The following is an 18,824-nucleotide window of genomic DNA, read 5'->3' as shown; positions in this document are numbered from 1 at the left end:
CGCGGTCTCCGGTAAGGAAGCGGCCGTTCCAGGTGGCCCAGCCGCTGAGAGGACTCTCCCGACGCCGGGGCAACAGCACCCGGCGAGAACGGCCAGGAACATCGGGCCTCCGTAGAGGCAATAGCGGAGGCCTCAATAGGCCTGACTTTGGGAGAACTGGGGATGGGGACTGGACATTGTGCCTTCCCCCACAGTGGTAACCATTGTGGGGGGATGATTTTTGTGTGTAAGTGATTATTTTAGTTTGTGTCCAAGATGGCTGTCGGAAGGGAGAGTGTACGCTGGCGCGGTTTAGCTGCCGCTGCTCTCTCTTCACATTGTGTTTTTGATTTTTTTTTTTGTCTTTGGATCGAATTCTGTCTTTAATTTGTGTATTGGTGATGTCTTTATTATTTATTTTACTCCGATTATATGTTTTCTACTCTTGTTAAATTCTGTAAGGTGTCCTTGAGACTTTTGAAAGGCGCCCATAAATATTTATTATTAATTTATTATTATTATTATTATTATTATCTTGGAGAAAACAAGGCTTACAAAATTCCATTTGAATCAACCTTGTCTATTGTCAACTATGAAGACTGCAAGCTTGTAACTCCTCCATAAACTTCTCTCCGAGACCAGGAGTGCACCGGTGGTGATCTTGGGCTTGTCTGGGCAGCGCACACCTGGTCTCGAAGGAGGCATTGCGTCTCAGGCTTCCCCCTGCAGTTCACCCGTGCCATGAGAGGAGGCTCTGGTGGACTCTAGCTTATCCTGGCTACTCAGTCTGCCTCTGTGTGTGGACACGTTCCTCAGTGTCCGTGGACAGCAAGAGACATTTCAGGCTTTCTCCAACCACTCAGCCTTGGCCTCAGTAGAGGCACTGGTTGTTTATGGCTTCTTCGGGAAGCCTGAAGAAGGATGGCCCAGTCTTGACCACCCGGTGGCACTGGTGATTTCAGGTTTGTGCAAATGACTCCTCGAAATGGCTTCCACGAACCTGCAGCAGGGGAATACGTAGGGAGACCCCCGGATAGTAGGGAGACACCCGGATTTCTCTCATTTCCTCTCTTCCTTCTTTCTCTCTTTCTCCCTTCTGAAGGTGATAGGTGGAATGTGGTGTGTTGAGGGGGATGAAGGGGATAGGGTGGGGAATGATGGACAGAGGGAAGCAGGTTGGGAGGGGGAGGAGGGCATGCTTGTAGATGGTAGTTGGAAACACACTTTACCACGTTCATCAATCCATCCAGCATCCTTATTCACCTTTTCCAACAATCTCCCCCCCCCCCCCCTTACTACCTCAACTTGCTACCCTCCCTACCATCCCTCCCTTTCCTTGCTCTGCCTATCATCTACCAGCCTCTACCCTTCACATTCCCTTCCCCATTATCTGCCCATAACCCAAGCCTTTATACCTGGGTTTCTTCTCCCATGGCTCACCTCCCCCCCCCCCCCCCTTTTCCCTTCCCCCTTTGCCCATCATCAATCTCTCACCTGCGCATATAATGTGTTAGTAGTACATTTGTGCAACTAACTCCCAGAGAATCTTTCTTTTAGTATGGTCTCATCTGCTGCACATGCATCAGCAGAGCACTACGTACAAAAATAAGTATAATCTCATTTGCACTCGCATTATAAGAATTATTCATTTTGTTCCATCTATCCCACTCATCTTCTCTGCTGCTAAAAGGTTTTTTTTTCATTCTTGTAGAAACAAGGAACTGCAGATGTTGATTTACGAAGGGTCCCAAATTGATACATCACCTATCCGTGTTCTCCAGGGATGCTACCTGACCGGCTGAGTTACTCCAGCACTTTGTGCCTTTTTTCTTCATTTCTCAGTTTTGACAAAAGGGTGTTAGGCCAGAGTTTAATGTTTCCTCTGTTTCCATTTCCACAGATGCTGCAAGAACCTTTATTTCCAACATATGCAGTTTTTTTCCCCAAAGGTTTATCAATGCATCCAATACAGCTTGAGCAGTTGAGCCATCACAAAATTTACACAGACAATTATGTGAGAGTGTAATCTCTATTCCAGTTACTGTATTTCTTTCAGTCTGGGACTTTTAACAAAGGGAACTATGTGACTTTATAAAATTAATGTCTACCTTCAATTTTCCAGCATCTGCAGTTCCTTTTTTAACTCTTTATAAAATGTGGTCACTTATGTTGAACAGTTTCTTCTCTCTAGTCTATTCCAGGAGACTCGGGTACAGGATACGTCTGTAAAGCTGCACGCCCTTCCCGTGAAACTGCAGCAAAAAGCCTTTGAAAATGTGTATATGAAAGTACAATCAGGAATGAGATATCAGGTAACCTTTCTTTAATTTTATTTTTAAATCATGTGCATTTTTCTTCCCTCAGTTCAGGTATATCTTAATGAAATTCTAAAAAGAGATCATCCAGTTTAGGGAAGGTCATCACCTTTTTCCATGCTCCTTTATTCTCCATTGTTCCCTGATGTTTGCAGGCTCGTGCCCCATATAATGTAAACTGACACGAAATGTAAAGCAATGCACTCAATCATTTCTTTTTACCTCCAAGTGAAATTCTTACATCAATATTATGATGGGTTAATTATGATTGATTCATTTTCAAGTAAGTTAATTTTCTGATTGTAATTCCTGTTTTGTTTTTTTTTTCATTTCTGTTTTCCTTGCTACCATTCTCTTGATGCTCACTGTGTTTGCAATGCTGTAATTGGTTAGATTTGTGCACCTTTTTTCTATCTTTGGTGCCTCACTGTAAATATTTGCATGCCTCCAGACAATGTTTACTAGATCATTGACTGAAACTTACAGATCGGAGCAATCATAAATTCTTTACTCCATTAAATTCGCGGATCTGAATGACTGGCACCGTGAAGATGGTCCATTAACCTCAACCAATCAACAGTCAAGAGTGTTTTATTGTCATGTCTCCTGAAACAGATCAATTAAATTCTTGTAGCAGCACAACAGGCAAAACCTTAAGTATATGATACTCATTTTCCGGTGAATGGCCTACCAAAACTCTTTCATCGTTTGAACTTTAATCATTGCTTCTGTTTTCATGCTAGTTTTGTAGAGCTCTATAAAGAAGAGAAAATGGACTGTGATCATTTTGAAACCATACAGTGCATTTAGAAAGTATTCAGACCCCTTCACTTTTTCCACAATTTGTTACGTTACAGCCTTATTTTAAAATTGATTAAAATCTTTTTTTTATTTTATCATCAATCTACACACAATACCCCAGAATGAAGAAGCGAAAACAGGAGTTTAGAAATTTTGCAAGTAATTAAAAATAAATAATTGAAACATCATATTTACATAAATATCATATTTACCCCTTTGCTATGACACTCAAAATTGAGCTTGGGTTCATCCTCTTTCCATTGATTATCCTTGAGATGTTTCTCCAACTTGATTGGAGTCCACCAGTGGTAAATTAAATTGATTGGACATGATTTGGAAAGGCACACACCTGTCTATATAAGGTCCCACAGTTGACAGGGCATGTCAGAGCAAAAAACAAGCCATGAAGTCGAAGGAATTGTCCGTAGACCTTCGAGACAGGATTGTGTCGAGACACAGATCTGGGAAAGTGTATAAAACAATTTCTGCAGCATTGCAGGTCCCGAAGAGCACAGTGGCCTCCGTCATTCTTAAATGGAAGAACTTTGGAATCACCAAGACTCTTCATAAGGCTGGCTGCCCGGCCAAAATGAACAATCAGGGGAGAAGGGCCTTGGCCAGGGAGGTGACCAAGAACCCAATGGTCACTGACAGAGCTCCAGAGTTCCTCTAGAGATGGGAGAACCTTCCAGAAGGACAACTATATCTGCAGCACTCCACCAATCGGGCCTTTACGGTAGAGTGGCCAGTCAGAAGCCATTCCTCAGTAAAAGGCACATGACAGCCCGCTTAGAGTTTGCCAAAAGGCACCTAAAGGACTCTCAGACCATGAGAAACAAGATTCTCTGGTCTGATGAAACCAAGATTGAACTCTTTGGCCTGAATACCAAGCTTCACGCCTGGAGGAAACCTGGCACCGCTCATTACCTGGCCAATACCATACCTACGGTGAAGCATGGTGGTGGCAGCATCATGCTGTGCGGATGTTTTCAGCGGCAGGAATTGGGAGACTAGTCAGGATCGATGGAAAGATGAACAGAGCAAAGTACAGAGAGATCCTTGATGAAAACCTGCTCCAGAGCATTCTGGACCTCAAACTGAGGCAGAGGTTCACCTTCCAAAAGGACAACGACCCTAAGCACACAGCCAAGACAATACAGGAGTGGCTTTGTGACAAGTCTGTGAATGTCCATGAGTGGCCCAGCCAGAGCCCGGACTTGAACCTGATCAAACATCTCTGGAGGGACCTGAAATTAGCTGTGCATCGACGCACCCCATCCAACCTGACAGAGCTTGAGAAGATCTGCAGAGAAGAATGGGAGAAATTACCTAAATACAGGTGTGCCAAGCTTGTAGCGTCATACCCAAGAAGACTTGAGGCTGTAGTCGCTGCCAAAGGTGCCTCAACAATTAACTGAGTAAAGGGTCTGAATACTTATGTAAGTGTGATATTTCAGTTATTTTTTTGAATTACTTTGTAAAAATTTCTACACACCTGTTTTTTTCTTTTTTATTATGGGGTATTGTGTGTAGATTGATGATTTAAAAAAAAAAAGATTTTAATCCATTTTAGAATAAGGCCGTAACGTAACAAAATGTGGAAAAAGTGAAGGGGTTTGAATACTTTCGGAATGCAGTGTAGCTTTAAAATTTCATTAAGAATTCAAAATTTTAAAAGACCCTTCTCTATATAACTATTTTATAATCTTGCAGAGGCAGAGCAAGGCACTGGAATATTAACTATTCCGTTATTCATTCCTGCCATATGTAAGTGGGAAGCTATATTAATACTATATATTAATACGATAATTATGGAATTCTCTGCCACAGCAGGTAGTTGAGTCCAGTTCATTGGCTGGATTTAAGTTAGATGTGGCCCTTGTGGCTAAAGGGATCAGGGGGTATGGAGAGAAGGCAGGTATGGGATATTGATTTGGATGATCAGCCATGATCATATTGAATGGCGGTGCAAGCTCGAAGGGCCGAATAGCCTACTCCTGCGCCTATTTTCTATGTCTATGGTTCTATGTTTCTAATAATTGCATCATTCGCATTAGAGAAATATTGCTCCAATTATACTGGAGCCAACTTTACGTGAAGTTCATTCCCAATGTGCAACCATAGATGGCAGTCTGTGACACTAAATGGTGAAATAATGTTACATATTACAATACTCTCTGGAATATTAGGAATCCATGAAACACCAAATCGTAATCTGAAAATGAATCGTGGCAATTAATTCTTTATGAAGAACGCAGTGGATAAACTAAATCCAGAGCCTGAAGACGGGTCTCGACCCACAACAATGCCTATCCATGTTCTTCAGAGATACTACCTTATTCACTGCATTACTCTGTTGAGTTATCCCAGCACTTTGTGTCTTTTCCAGGGCATTATTTTGTATTTGACAATTATATTTAATTCTCTCTCAAGCATTAATATTATCATTAATAAAAATGAACTGCAGATGCTTGTTTATACCAAAGAGAGACGTAAAATGCTGGAGTAACTCAGTGGGTCAGGTAGCATCTCTGGATAGGAGATGTTTCGGGTATGGACCCTTCTTCAGTCTGATTAAAGAGGAGAGGAACTGGAAGCAAGAAAAGACCCTTTTATTTTCTTGCTTCCATTGCTCTCTCCTACAATCAGTCTGAAGAAGGGTCCCGACCTAAATCGTCACCTATCGATTATCACCAGGGATGTTGCCTGACCCGCTGATTTACTCCAGTATTTTGTGTCTAGTGTAGCGCCACCAAACGTGGTGAATAACGCCAGACGTCAGGCAGGTTCAAACAATAGTTTATTCAGGTTCTACACGTTAGGTTGGTCCGCTAACTATAGTATCATTGCTGCTGTAGCTGAGTGAGGTTGTTCTCTCGGGCTCCGCTACCTGTTGACTGCTAAGGTCTCGAGGTGAGATAACCTTAAGTCGCAGGACACTCCCTCTAGCCCATGACGTCACATGCCAGCCCTCGTACCTACTGACGAGGGTTCGACCATAAGTGGCCCGTGTATTAGCTGACGCCACACTAGCATTAATATTATCAGAATAATTAATATTATTCCTTATTTCTAATCTTCTTCAGAGTCCCTGACCAAACTCCCCATTCTTCTGTCTCCAGTACTTCCTACCTACATCTCCACCTTTTTCTGTCCTCTTAATGCTGAGCTCTGCATTGTTGCTTTTGGCCATCCCATCTAATATTGCTTCCATTCTCCCTGTGATCAGCTTCTTCCTGGTGCCTCTCAAGACCAATGTAAGAGATTATTCTGCAATAATGTCGCAATGCAAATCGAAGATGCCTTGTCTGTGCAATTGTCCATGGCTTTTTAAAATATATTCTCCGTTTCTTCAGAATCGTACATCCCCAGAAGAACTTCAGGATGAGGAATGCAACAGAAGAGCTACGTTGCTTATAGTGCTTTCATTGATCATGTGCTGCAGCCCCATATGTGAAAAGCAGGCCCTATTTGCTATTTGCCAATCATTAAAGGAGAACAAGCTAGACCCTATGCTTGTTAAAAAGGTAATTATGAAAGGAAATTGTTATCTTTATAACAGATGTTCAAATGGCACTGTTTACTTCCTCATTCTGTTTTCTTTTTGTGTATAAGAATAACACATCAAACGCATCCATGTCAAAGATTAACATTCTGTGTGCAGAAATCTCTGGTGTGGCACAGCGGTAGAACTGCTGTCTTACTGCGCCGGAGACCTATGTTCGATCCTGACTACGGGTGCTGTCTGTACGGAGTTTGTACATTATCCCTGTGACCACATGGGTTTTCCACGGATGCTCCGGTTTCCTCCCACATCCCAAAGATATACAGCTTCCGGTAGGCGGCGCGGCTCTGGCCAGCAGCGGCCTCTGCAGCCTGTCCGCGTTTTTATTATTTTTGTCTGTGTTTTTATGTAGTGTTTGTTATTTTTTGTTGGGGTGTGTGTGTGGGGGGGGGGGGGGGGGGGGGGGAAACTTTTTGAATCTCTCCCTGCACTGGAGACCCGACCTTTTCTCGTCGGGTCTCAGTCGTCGTTGAGGCCGCAACGAGGAGCGGCCTCCAACAGGAAGAGACCGGGGACTCAGGTGTCGACTCACCGTTGCCGTCGCGGAGCTGGCCGAGTCCGGAGCGGTGGAGGAGCGCTGCTGCTGCTGATGCTGTGCTGCTGCTGCTGCTGCTGCTGCTGCCGGAGAGTCGGAGGCTCTCTACAGGTCTGTGGACGACGGCGCCGGGAGCCCACGGCTCCCTGGGGGGAGACCGCTTTTCGGGGCTTCTGCGGCGGTGACTTCTCCCGCCCGAGTTGCGGGGTCGAAGAGCTCCTGGAGCGGGGCCTACATCACTGCCCCGCGCGGCTGGAATGGCCGCGGACTCTGCGAGCGCACACCGGGGGCTCCAACATCAAGACCCGGTGTGCGACCTCGCATCACCCGGCGTGGCTTTAATGGCCGCGGGACAATCGCCATCGCCAGCCGGGGGCTATGACTTTGACTCTGACATCGGGGGGGGGGGGGGGAGGGGTAGTGGGGAGAGAAGTTTATTTGGCCTTCCATCACAGCTATGTGATGGATGTTTATGTTAAATGTAATTATGTTGTGTCTGGGGTCTATTTGTGTGTAATGTATGGCTGCAGAAACGGCATTTCGTTTGGACCTCCAGGGGTCCAAATGACAATTAAATTGACTCTTGACTCTTGAGGTTTTTAGATTAATTGACTTCTGTAAAATTGTAAATTGTCCGTAGTGCATGAGGTAGTGTTAGTGTACGAGGGTGATCACTGTTCGACAAGGACATGGTGAGCCTTTTTTCATGCTGTATCTCAAGTCTAAAATCTTTACATTTAAATTTCCCAACACCTCTAACTCCGGTCACGCAATGAAGTATCAATGTTGGGAAGACCTGCTGGAGCGGAAAGGAAAAATATTAACATAAAATCCAATATCACCAAATGTTTTGTGATGCAGAATATATTTTTGGAATTGCACAATTAATTGGTGGTATGATTGTTCCCGTCCCGCAGTCAATAACAAATGCAGAATATTTTTTGTTGTTCAGGATTTTATAAAGCCATATTGTTTTGAGTTATACATATGTCTGCTTACTTTTGCTTAGATTCTTGAGTCTACGTCAAAGTGTTTGACTTACCATACTTTGGAGAGCTTCATGGTTTCTCATATGGATTATCTGATCCATGAATGGCTGGCAGTGACTGATCCTGACTACAAATTGTCTACATTCCCTTACATTGTATTGAACTGCTCTAATCTGGAAGAATTTTACAGGTAAATGGTGGGCAAGTCACAACAACAAATACTGGAGTGGTCCTGCATTTCTGCAATATATCTAAACATGTTTACTGATCATTAACAGTGCTATGTTAACTGTAAGTAAATGTGCTCAAAGTCAATGGTAATAAATTTATTGGCTTAAAGAAAAATAGACCAACAATTTCTCTCACGTTCAGCAGACATATATGTTTGCTTTGCCTTATGGGCCCATATCAATGCAATTAGTTGGGGGTATCTCTGGACATGCTCTAAATTTGACTGACTTACAGAACTGTTGAAAAAGTTGTGGAAACAATAATATTGCTGTTAACGAGTCTTACAGAGTAGAAACGGGCCCTTCGGCCCAACCTGCCCATAACGACCAACATGTCCCACCTGCCTGTGTTTGGCCCATTTCCCTGTAAACCTATCCTATCCATGTACCTGTGCAAATGTTTTTTTTAAACTGTTAAGATAGTACCTGCCTTAACTACCTACTCCTACAGCTTCTTTCATATACCTACCACCTTTTTATGTAAAACAAACGTTGCTTGCTCCTCGGGTTCCTATTAAATCCTTCCCCTCCTCACCTCACCCTTCTGATCTTACAGCTGAGAGAGATTGAAGTAAAAGTGTAGTCTGAGTTTGATACTGCATCCATCTGGTTTTCCATCTGTGTTGTGTAACTGTATTATTGCACCTTCTGTGAGAATAACAGCATAAACTGAGAATTTAAGATATTTCTCAATGAATATGCTTCACTTTTCAGCACCAAAATTCTGTTACAAACTACTAAATAAATATACTCAGATCATATAGTTGTTGAGAAGAATTTAAATGATTGAATTATTATTTTGATAGCTACTGATTTGGAACAACAGTTGTAATTGATTCTCTTTATTAACTATTTTTGTTGGTTTCTGTTTTAGGTCCTATTACAAAGTACTTATCCCCCACCTGATGGTTACTGGGAACATAAAGGAAGTGAAATCAATTGCTGCGCACATTAACAGAGAGTGGAAAGAATTGCTTGTTGATTGCCTTCCAAAGATAATGGTTAATATTCTGCCTTACTTTGCATATCAAGAAAATAGTGGATCTGATAATGTTTTTGCACAACGGAGAGAAAATGCATCCAAGGTGTATGACATGCTGAAAGAAGATGATTGCCTGGGGAAGCAGGTGAGATATACTGCCATTTTGTTGTACAGTTTTTGATGTATTTTACTAATACTAGAGCCCTACGGTGAGTTATTATGCTACCATGGACAAAAATCATATAACAAGGGATTAGTTTAGTTTATTGTCACGATTAGTTTATTTCATGCTTTATGTGAAAGCGTGCTCCAGAGCTATCTGTATCTCTGCCAAACTCCTGCCATTACAGATACAGCAATGGCACCAATCAAACAATGCAGAAGAGAGTCAAGGTACATCCACTTCATGAAGAGCAGAACACATCGAATCTGGCTAATTATCATCCAGTCCTCTCCAAAAGTGGTGGAAGATGTCATTGACAGTTCTATAGTAATTCAGTAAAGCACAGGAACGGACACTTTGGCCCACAATGTTTGTGCCCGACATGATGACATGAAGCTGAACTGCTCTCATATGCCCACAAGTGATTCATATCTCTCAATTTCCCACAGATCCATGGGCCTATCAAAAGCTTCTTAAATGCCACTGTCGCATTTGCTCCCACCATCACCCCTGGCAATGCGTTCTGGGCTTTTATTTTCCTGTGTGTGTAAAAAAAACCCATCCCGCATATCTCGATTAAAACCTTTTCCCCCTCTCACCTTACAGCTATGCACTCTAGTGTTAGACATTTCCACCCTGGGAAATAAGGTTCTGATTGTCTACCCTATCTATGCCTCTCATAATATATACCTATCAAATCTCTTGTCAATCTTTGATGTTCCAGAGAAAACAATCCCAAGTCTATCCAACCTCCCCTGGAGCTGAAACTCCATAATCCAGGCAGCATTCTGGTAAACCTCTGCAAAGCGTCCACATCTTTCTTGTAATAGGATGACCAGAACTGCTCGCAATACTCCAAATATGACCTAACCAAAGCCCTATAGAGCTGCAAAGACTTCCTGACCCTTATGTTCAATGACCCAAGCAATGCAGGCAAGCATACTATATTTACTCGCCAATAATCTCACTAATACTGAGTTTGAGTTTCACCTGGATCACTTGACTTTAGACCTATTGCAGTCTTGATCCAAATATGGGCCAAAGAGCTGAATCCCAGAAGTAAGTTGAGAGGGGCAGCCTCCAACAGCAAGATAGCTGTTGATAAAATGAATCCCAATGGGCATCAAGTGGTTGGTTGCGGAGTTGTGATGCAACATTTTTATTTCCTTTCTAGCCTTGCTGATAAAGGTAGTCTTGAAGTAATCATAGATATACACAAAATATGGAATCAAGGGATATGGGGAGAAATTAGAAATGGGGTACGGATTTTGGATGATTAGCCATGATCATGTTAAATGGCGGTGCTGGCTCGATGGGCCGAATGACCTACTTCACCTATTTTCTATGTTGCAAAAGGTGGGAGTAACTCAGGTGGCATCTTTAGGGAAAAGGAATGGGTGAGAGACCCTTTGGGTCGAGACCCTTCTTCAGACTGAGATACAGGGGTGAGAGAAACTAGAGGTATGAAAAGGTACAGAACGGATTGATGCCGAACCCAAAGAACCCACAATGGCCCATTGTTGGCTGTGGAGGAGGTGATAACGAGGAGATACGAACAGTAAAACTAGCAGGATGAGTAAGGTGGGGGGGATTGAGATAGAGGGAATGCAAGGGTTACTTGAAATTTGAGAAATCAATACTCGTACCTCTGGGTTATAAACTGCACAAGTGAAATATGAGGTGCTGTTCCTCCAATTTGAGTGTGGCATCACTCTGACAGTGGAGAAAGCATGAGAACAGAAAGGTCAGTATATGGGAGGGGAGTTTTTAAAAATTGAGAGAGGCCAAGGCGGGTAGCTTTGCCTCTACCTTTTACTCTCCAGTTAAAATGGGTCGAGACCCTTTACATTTGAGGTATGATACAGGTATTTCAGAAACAATGATGGGTACTATGTGATGCATTGATTTTTTTTTGAAGCTAGAGGAGTTTAATTTAACAGATTGTTGGATGTGGAGGAGGTGATAAAGAGGAGATAAGGAACAGTTAAAGTACATTTGAATCTTTTTTTTCTAACTGATAAGACATAAATGATTTGCTTGTAACAATACTGTTACAAACCCTTGTGGAAAGGTTTTTGAAATTGATTGATAAATGCCAATAAGTGGCTGCATCAAAAGGTGGGAGGAGATAGGTTGGGAATTTGAAAGACCCTTTGGAAATAAGTTCAGACTGAGAGGCCATGGGACTCTGAACTTGTAGAAAAGGGTACAGAACGGATTATAAGCCGAACCCAAGAAATGGAGGTGCTGTTCCTCCAATTGGGAATGGAGGACACTCTAACGTTAGTGAGAAATTTGGCTCCAGGAACCCTCAATGACCCATTGTAATGGGACGAAAGTCAGTATGGAAGTGGGAAGGCTGTTAGTTGAAAAGAAATCAATACTCGTTTGGTAGGTGGTTTCCTCCAATTTGAGTGTGGCATCACTCTGACAGTGGAGAAAGCCATGGACAGAAAGGTCAGTATGGGAGTGGGAAGGGGAGTTAAAATGTTTGGTAACTGGAAGATTGTGTAGGCCAAGGCGGACACGGTAACTTTGCCTCTCCCTTTTACTCTCCAGTTAAAATTTGTATCCTGTACCCAGCAATATGTATCCTGTTATTATTGTGACTCCAATAGACAATGTAAACTCTGGTGCATTTCAGTTACATGCAATCTGAAGTCGGTATATTGATACGGTCGTTTCATAATTTATCAAAAAAGATAAGAAATATTTCAGAAACAATGATGGTACAGGTATTGAATGCATTTTTTTTTCAAAGCTTTAAAAATTAGGATGTTTATAATATTTAACATTAGTGTTTCTCTTTTCCTTTAAAAAAAAAGCAAATTGACCATTTGAGCCTCAACAACTTGCCAGAGATTGTTGTTGAGGTGCTCAATACCCTGTATGATCTTCCTAACCAAGATGTAGCGAATGGTGGAGAGCTGGGGAACTTTGTTGGGTAAGGAAACTAAAGTACATTTGAATCTTTTTTTCTACTGATAAGACATAATGGGCAATGATTTGCTTGTAACAATACTGTTACAAACCTTGTGGAAAGTGTAATTATTTTTTAAGCAAGCTTATTGTAATTGCAATTTTGTTTTATTTTGCCACATTAAGAAATATGTTTTAGCCTAGTACCTTTACTGCATAAGCAACAAAATCTATTGAGTAAAGTATTAATTTATATATGTTTAAACAAGGTTGTTTAATTCCATTTGTGTGTTTATATTTAAATAGATCTTTTGAATTTGTATGAGAAAAAAAGCAATCCAATTAATTGTATCCATTATCCCTTGAATATTTTTTATCCAACTGGAGATCAAATCTGTAAATAGTGTGAATTGTGCAGCATTAATTGAAAAGTAAAGAGATAGATATGACTTGCCATTTTACTAGGAAATGAATCGGATAGTTATTGTGACCCATCGTGGAATCTTTTGCATGATGAAATAATAGTTGTATTTTTCTGCTTAAGAGTCGAAAGCTATTCTATTTCCCTCTTTTATTCAGGGCAATGGATCCTGCTCCTAACCCACCACATTTTCCTTCCTACATTATCAAAGCTACTCTGGAATATATTGGAAACTGCCATAAAGAGAAGTTCAAATCACTTGTGGCAGCACTTTCAAAAAACCCTGTAAGTTCCTTCTTGTATCCACTTTCTGTGCTTGCATTTGTGAACTTACTAATAAATCCAGCGTTTTAATTGTTTTAGCTGATTGGAGGGTGGCAGTGGATGTAACATTCTTCACAGTAATACGCCTCCTTGGTGCATGCACTACAAAAGAGCTTAAGAACTATTGGTGTACAGATAAGGCTCTTGAAAACCAGAGACTGGCAGACTCGCGTGACACCAGAGGCTTCTTCAGCGCTACTGAGGCCGTCTATGGCCAAGCTACCGCGGCTTAACCCCCCTGCGCTCAAAAGACGGACAAGAACTGCTGAAGGACAGTTAGTCCATTAACCCCCAATACAAAGACCACTTCCAGGAACTCCTCAACCGTGACAGCACAACTGAACCAGTCATTACCCACCGCATCCCCCAGAGTCCCATCAGAGAAGACATGGAAGAACCTCCCACTATGACAGAGGTTCAAGATGCCATCAAGAGCCTTAAGAACAACAAGGCCACCGGTCCAGATGGGATCCCAGCTGAGATCTTAAAGGAAGGTGGACCGGAGCTCCTGTACCGCATCCACGCCCTACTCCTCAAGGTCTGGGGAAAAAGAAGAACTTCCCTCAGAACTCCGGGATGCTCTAATGGTGACCATTTTTAAGAAGGGGACAAGGCAGAATGTGGAAACTACAGGGGCATCTCGCTCCTGTCAACAACAGGCAAAGTCCTTGCTTGTGTCCTCGTAAACCGACTTCTACCACTGTCTGCGGAGGTACTCCCAGAATCACAATGTGGCTTTCACCCATCCAGAGGTACAGCAGACATGATATTCACAGCACGCTAACTCCAGGAAAAATGCCGTGAACAAAGGCAGCCTTTGTACATGGCCTTCGTGGACCTGCCAAAGTCTAGGTAGACCGCCAGGCTCGGCAGACCGCCAGGCTCTTTGGAGCATACTATCAAGGTACAGTTGTCACGACAAGTACCCCAGAATATTGAGGTTTCTACATGATGGCATGTCGGTCACAGTGCTCAGCAACTTCGGCTCTGACTCCGAGCCCTTCAATGTGGAAACGGGGGTCAAACAGGGATGTATCATCGCACCCACCCTGTTTGTCGACTTCATTGCTGCCATACTCATTGGTGAAGAGCTGCCACAGGGGATCCCAATCCTCTACAGAACTGACTGTGGGTTCTTGAACCTTAAGAGGTTGAAGGCCAAGAGCAAAGTCAGTAACACCATCGTGGAGCTTCAGTAGTATGCGGACAACTGTGCCATTGCAGCACACTCTGCAGAAGACCTCCAGGACATCCTGAATGCCTTTGCCAAGGCATACAGAGCTTTGGGCCAAGCCTTAAATATCAAGAAGACCCAGGTCCTACATCAACCTCCACCCAACCAGCCATCCACCCAGCCCACTATAAAAGTGGATGACACCACTCTTGAAAACGTTGACCACTTCCCCTACCTTGGCAGCATTCTTTCCTCAAAAGCTGACATTGACTCTGAGGTCAACCATGGGCTGAGTTGTGCCAGCGGAGCCTACGCCAGACTCGGGAAAAGAGTTTTTGAAGACCGAGACCTAAAGGCTCAAACAAAACTGCTGGTCTACTGAGCCATTGTCCTCTCCACCCTGTTGTATGGAGCAGAGTCATTGACCACCTACAGCAGGCACCTGAGAGCCCCTGAACAGTACCATCAAAGATCCTTACAAAACATTCAGAGGATCAGCTGGGAGGAAAAACGCACCAAATCAGCGTTTTGGAGGAAGGCAACATGACCAGCATCACCACCACCACAATAATGCGGCACCAACTTCAATGGGCTGGCCATGTCATCCGCCTGTCCAACACACTATGTCTCCCTAAACAGATCCTGTAGTCTCAATTGAAGGATGGCCGGTGAGCCCCCGGCGGGCCAAAGAAACGCTTCAAGGAAAACATCAAGAACAGTCTGAAGAAATTCCACATCACATCGAGCAACTGGGAGCACATTGCACTGGACAAGCGCTCCTGGAGGAAATCCGTGCAGGAAGGAGCTGCACATCACGAAATGGAACTATGCCGTGTCGCAGAGACAAAGCAACAGCACCGTAAGGAGAGAGAGAAGGGGACTCGACAACTACCACCACCAGTCTTCACTGCCCATGTTGCACCAAGGTGTGTGGATCGCGGAACAGCCTCTACAGACATCAGCAGACCCACAAGTTGTCGACCCTATGGAGAGGAGAGGACAGTCATACTCGCTTTGAGTGACCACCGATGATGATGATGACAAAATTATCAAGAATTCAGAATATTCCTTTGCGTGAGAAGACAAATTCCTCCTAGCTGGATTTACAGTACATACGTAGAGTGATCTAACAAATATATTTGTGAAAACTGGGAAATGCCAGATTATAACTGAACAAGACACAAAATGCTGGAGTAACTCAGCAGGTCAGGCAGCATCTCTGGAGAAAAGGTATAGATGATGTTTCGGGTCGAGACCCTTTAGCCTCTAATGAAGGCTCTCAACCTGAAATGTTACTTATTCCTTCTGTTTCCTCCCACAATCCAAAGACATGCAGTTTTGTAGGTTAATTGGCTTGGTATAAATGTAAAATTGTCCCTAGTGTGTGTAGGATAGTGTGCGGGGACAGTCTCGGTGGGTCAAAGGGCCTGTTTCAACACTGTAACTCTAAGCAAAAATTACAACAGAGGATTTTTAAAGAGATATCATATTTTACTGTCATTATTTATTAATAGCAAACTTTCTTATTGGTTAATTTTTACAATGTGTTTTGTTGGGTTTATTTTTCTTATCTCTGCTTTAACTCATTGCAACTCTTTGTCTTTCAAATGTATATTACTGAAAATCTCACCAAATCTTTTTAAGAACCCATGTATAATTAAATCTGTTGGAACTTGTGTTGTAAACAGGATTCAATACAAAAGATCTTGCTGGCAATTTGTAAGAAGGCAGCAGACAGTACCAGTGCTTATGAAAAGCATAGAATTCTGACGATGTATCGATTGTTTGTAAATTTGCTACTGAAAGAGATTATGGACGGACTGGGAAGATTGTGGGCATTTGTTCTCCGTGACGTCATCTATAGTCTGATTCACCACATCAACAGTCGGTCAGTTCTTTTCTTATTGATAGTTTATTTCAAGTTTGCTTACAATTAATTCTTGTTCATTGTATGTCTTGAGATACATCTCTTGCAATTGCAAATGTGGTCAGCACTTTCCAAATAAGCTTACTTCTTTAAAAAAAAAAAGATTTAAAACAATTTGCTCAGGCCTCTGATACCAATGTTAAGCTCGTGAATTCTCCAATAGATTTGCATGTGTTTCTGCAATAGCTCACCACAGCTCTGTGCCTTTCAAGCATATGTTACTTACAGAATGTAAATGACTTTAACGGTCGCGGGACATTCCAGTGCCCGCCGGGGGCTCCAACTTTGTGACATTTAGACCGGGAGCGGGGCCGTACATTGCCCGGCGCGGCCTAAAATGGCCGTGGGACTTAACATTGCCCGCCTGGGGCTTCAACATCGGGAGAAAAATGGAGAGCAGGGGAGAGAAAGGACTTTGCCTTCCATCACAGTGAGGAGGAGGTTCACTGTGATGGATGTTTGTGTGAATTAAATTGGTTGTGTGTCTGTAGGAATCGTTTTTGTTTGTATGGCTGTAGTTTCGTTTGAGCCTCACTGAGGTTCAAATGAGAATAAATATTGTATTGTATTATAAAACATGATATGCTATTATGTTGGTGAATGGGCCACTCTTGCAAAACAATTTGATTTCCATTAGCTTCGATGAATACAAAATTATTAGGCAGGCAGTATAGTGGCTCGCTGATGTCCGAATTAGCAGGGTGACTTGGAAGACCAAAATCCCCAACATCTTATATTTCCACATCATTGTTTCAGATTGTGCATTGTATTTTTTTTCCTTCTTTATAGGCCAGCACACATGGATGATGTATCCACACGCAGTTTTTCTCTGTGCTGTGATCTCTTGAATGCCACTTGTAAAACTGCTGTAGAACATTGTGGGGATGCACTGGAAAATCATCTTCACGTCATTGTGGGTACATTAACACCATTGGTCCAGGAACAGCCAGAGATCCGTCAACAGGTAAGACATTGATGTGCAATAACGATTCTGTTGGCTTCTTTGTTCTAAATTTTATTGGATTAATTATATATGTTTTCAAACTTAGCAAGAAAATGTTAAACACTTACTACAAAATTGAACTTGTATGCTACTTTTAATGTGGAATAATATCCCATGATATATCAAAGACACAATCAAAAAGTCAATAGCTGGTTGAAAAACCTCTGTAACCCTAAGCTTTTAATAGGCTGGGTTAGGTCTTTAGTGGGAAGCAAAGGGATAGTTATTTATAGAGGTTTATCTGAAGATTCAGACTGACACGGCTGAAAGGAAGTCACTAATTATGAGTCCAAAGGAAGCTGGGATTCTGATACACGGCGATAAGAATTATAAGGGAGTAACTGCAGATGTTGGTTTAAATCGAAGGGAGACACAAAATGCTGGAGTAACTCAGCGGGACAGGCAGCATCTCGGGAGAGAAGGAATGGGTACTGTTTCGGGGTCTCGTCACCCATTCCTTCTCTCCAGAGATGCTGCCTGTCCCGCTGAGTTACTCCAGCATTTTGTGTCTGCCTATAAGAATTGTAAATTGGTGGGGTCAAGGGGCCATAAGACATAGGAGCAGCACTAGGCCATTAAAAAGGTCATAAGTGATAGGAGCAGAATTAGGCCATTCAGCCCATCAAATCTACACCACCATTCAAACATGGCCAATCTATTTTTCCCTGTCATCCTCATTCTTCTGCCTTCTCCCCGTAACTTTTGGCATCCGTACTAATCAAGAACCTGTCGATATCCGCCAATGGACCAAATGACTTGTCCTCCACTATCGTCTGTGCCAATGACTTCCACAGATTCGCCACCTTCTGGCTAAAGAAATTCCTTCTCATCTCCATTCTAAATGTACATCTTGTTTTTCCGAGGTTGTGCCCTCTGGTCCTAGACTCTCCTATCACTGGAAACATCCTCTCCACATCCACTCCATCTAGGCCTTTCATTATTCGGTAGGTTTCAATGCGATTTCCCGCTCTTCCATCAAAACTCCAGCGAATACAGGCTCAGACCCCCCCCCCCCTAAATGTGCCTCGTACATTAACATGGAGTAACTCAGTGGGTCAGGCAGCATCTCTGGAGTATACAAATAGGGTAGAAGTTATTTTAAAGGTCAACTTCGTAGGAGCTGAGCATCATGCATATAATTATTCCCATTCTGCTTCATAAATGTTTTAAGATTCTTTGTGATTGTTATTCTCAATTTTAATTGTGATATAAACAATTAGTGATTTATAGTTGTAATTCTTCCAGGCCCTCACGTTGTTGAAGTATCTAGTGATTTCTAATCGAGACAATAAAAACCTATACCATGCAATTAGGCGGTTGGATCCATTCCCCGATCTTCCTGAATTCAAAGAGCTGCGTCTTATCCAGGAGAAAATCAAGTATAGTAAGAAAAGGTTCACATTATTGGAGGTAAAAATATTTGTTTTAATGTATGCCATGCTTTTTATGCTTTTCATGCTTTTTATTTTGTGAATATACTTTTAAAGCTCATAAATG

General features: G+C 42.5%; 1 protein-coding gene across 1 annotated transcript in view; it reads left to right on the top strand.

The window, feature by feature from the left end:
• atm (ATM serine/threonine kinase) overlaps window positions 1-18,824 on the top strand; it is a 123,193-nt gene that overhangs the window by 42,683 nt on the left and 61,686 nt on the right. The window contains 9 exon segments of the mRNA XM_055637019.1: window positions 2,171-2,291; window positions 6,452-6,622; window positions 8,205-8,374; window positions 9,289-9,541; window positions 12,385-12,503; window positions 13,058-13,184; window positions 16,086-16,285; window positions 17,114-17,288; window positions 18,573-18,737. Of these exon segments, the coding sequence (XP_055492994.1) occupies window positions 2,171-2,291; window positions 6,452-6,622; window positions 8,205-8,374; window positions 9,289-9,541; window positions 12,385-12,503; window positions 13,058-13,184; window positions 16,086-16,285; window positions 17,114-17,288; window positions 18,573-18,737 (1,501 nt within the window).

Source organism: Leucoraja erinacea, chromosome 6 (genome assembly GCF_028641065.1).
Source record: "Leucoraja erinacea ecotype New England chromosome 6, Leri_hhj_1, whole genome shotgun sequence".
Lineage (NCBI taxonomy): Eukaryota > Metazoa > Chordata > Chondrichthyes > Rajiformes > Rajidae > Leucoraja > Leucoraja erinaceus.
This window is presented reverse-complemented; position numbering and strand designations above follow the sequence as displayed.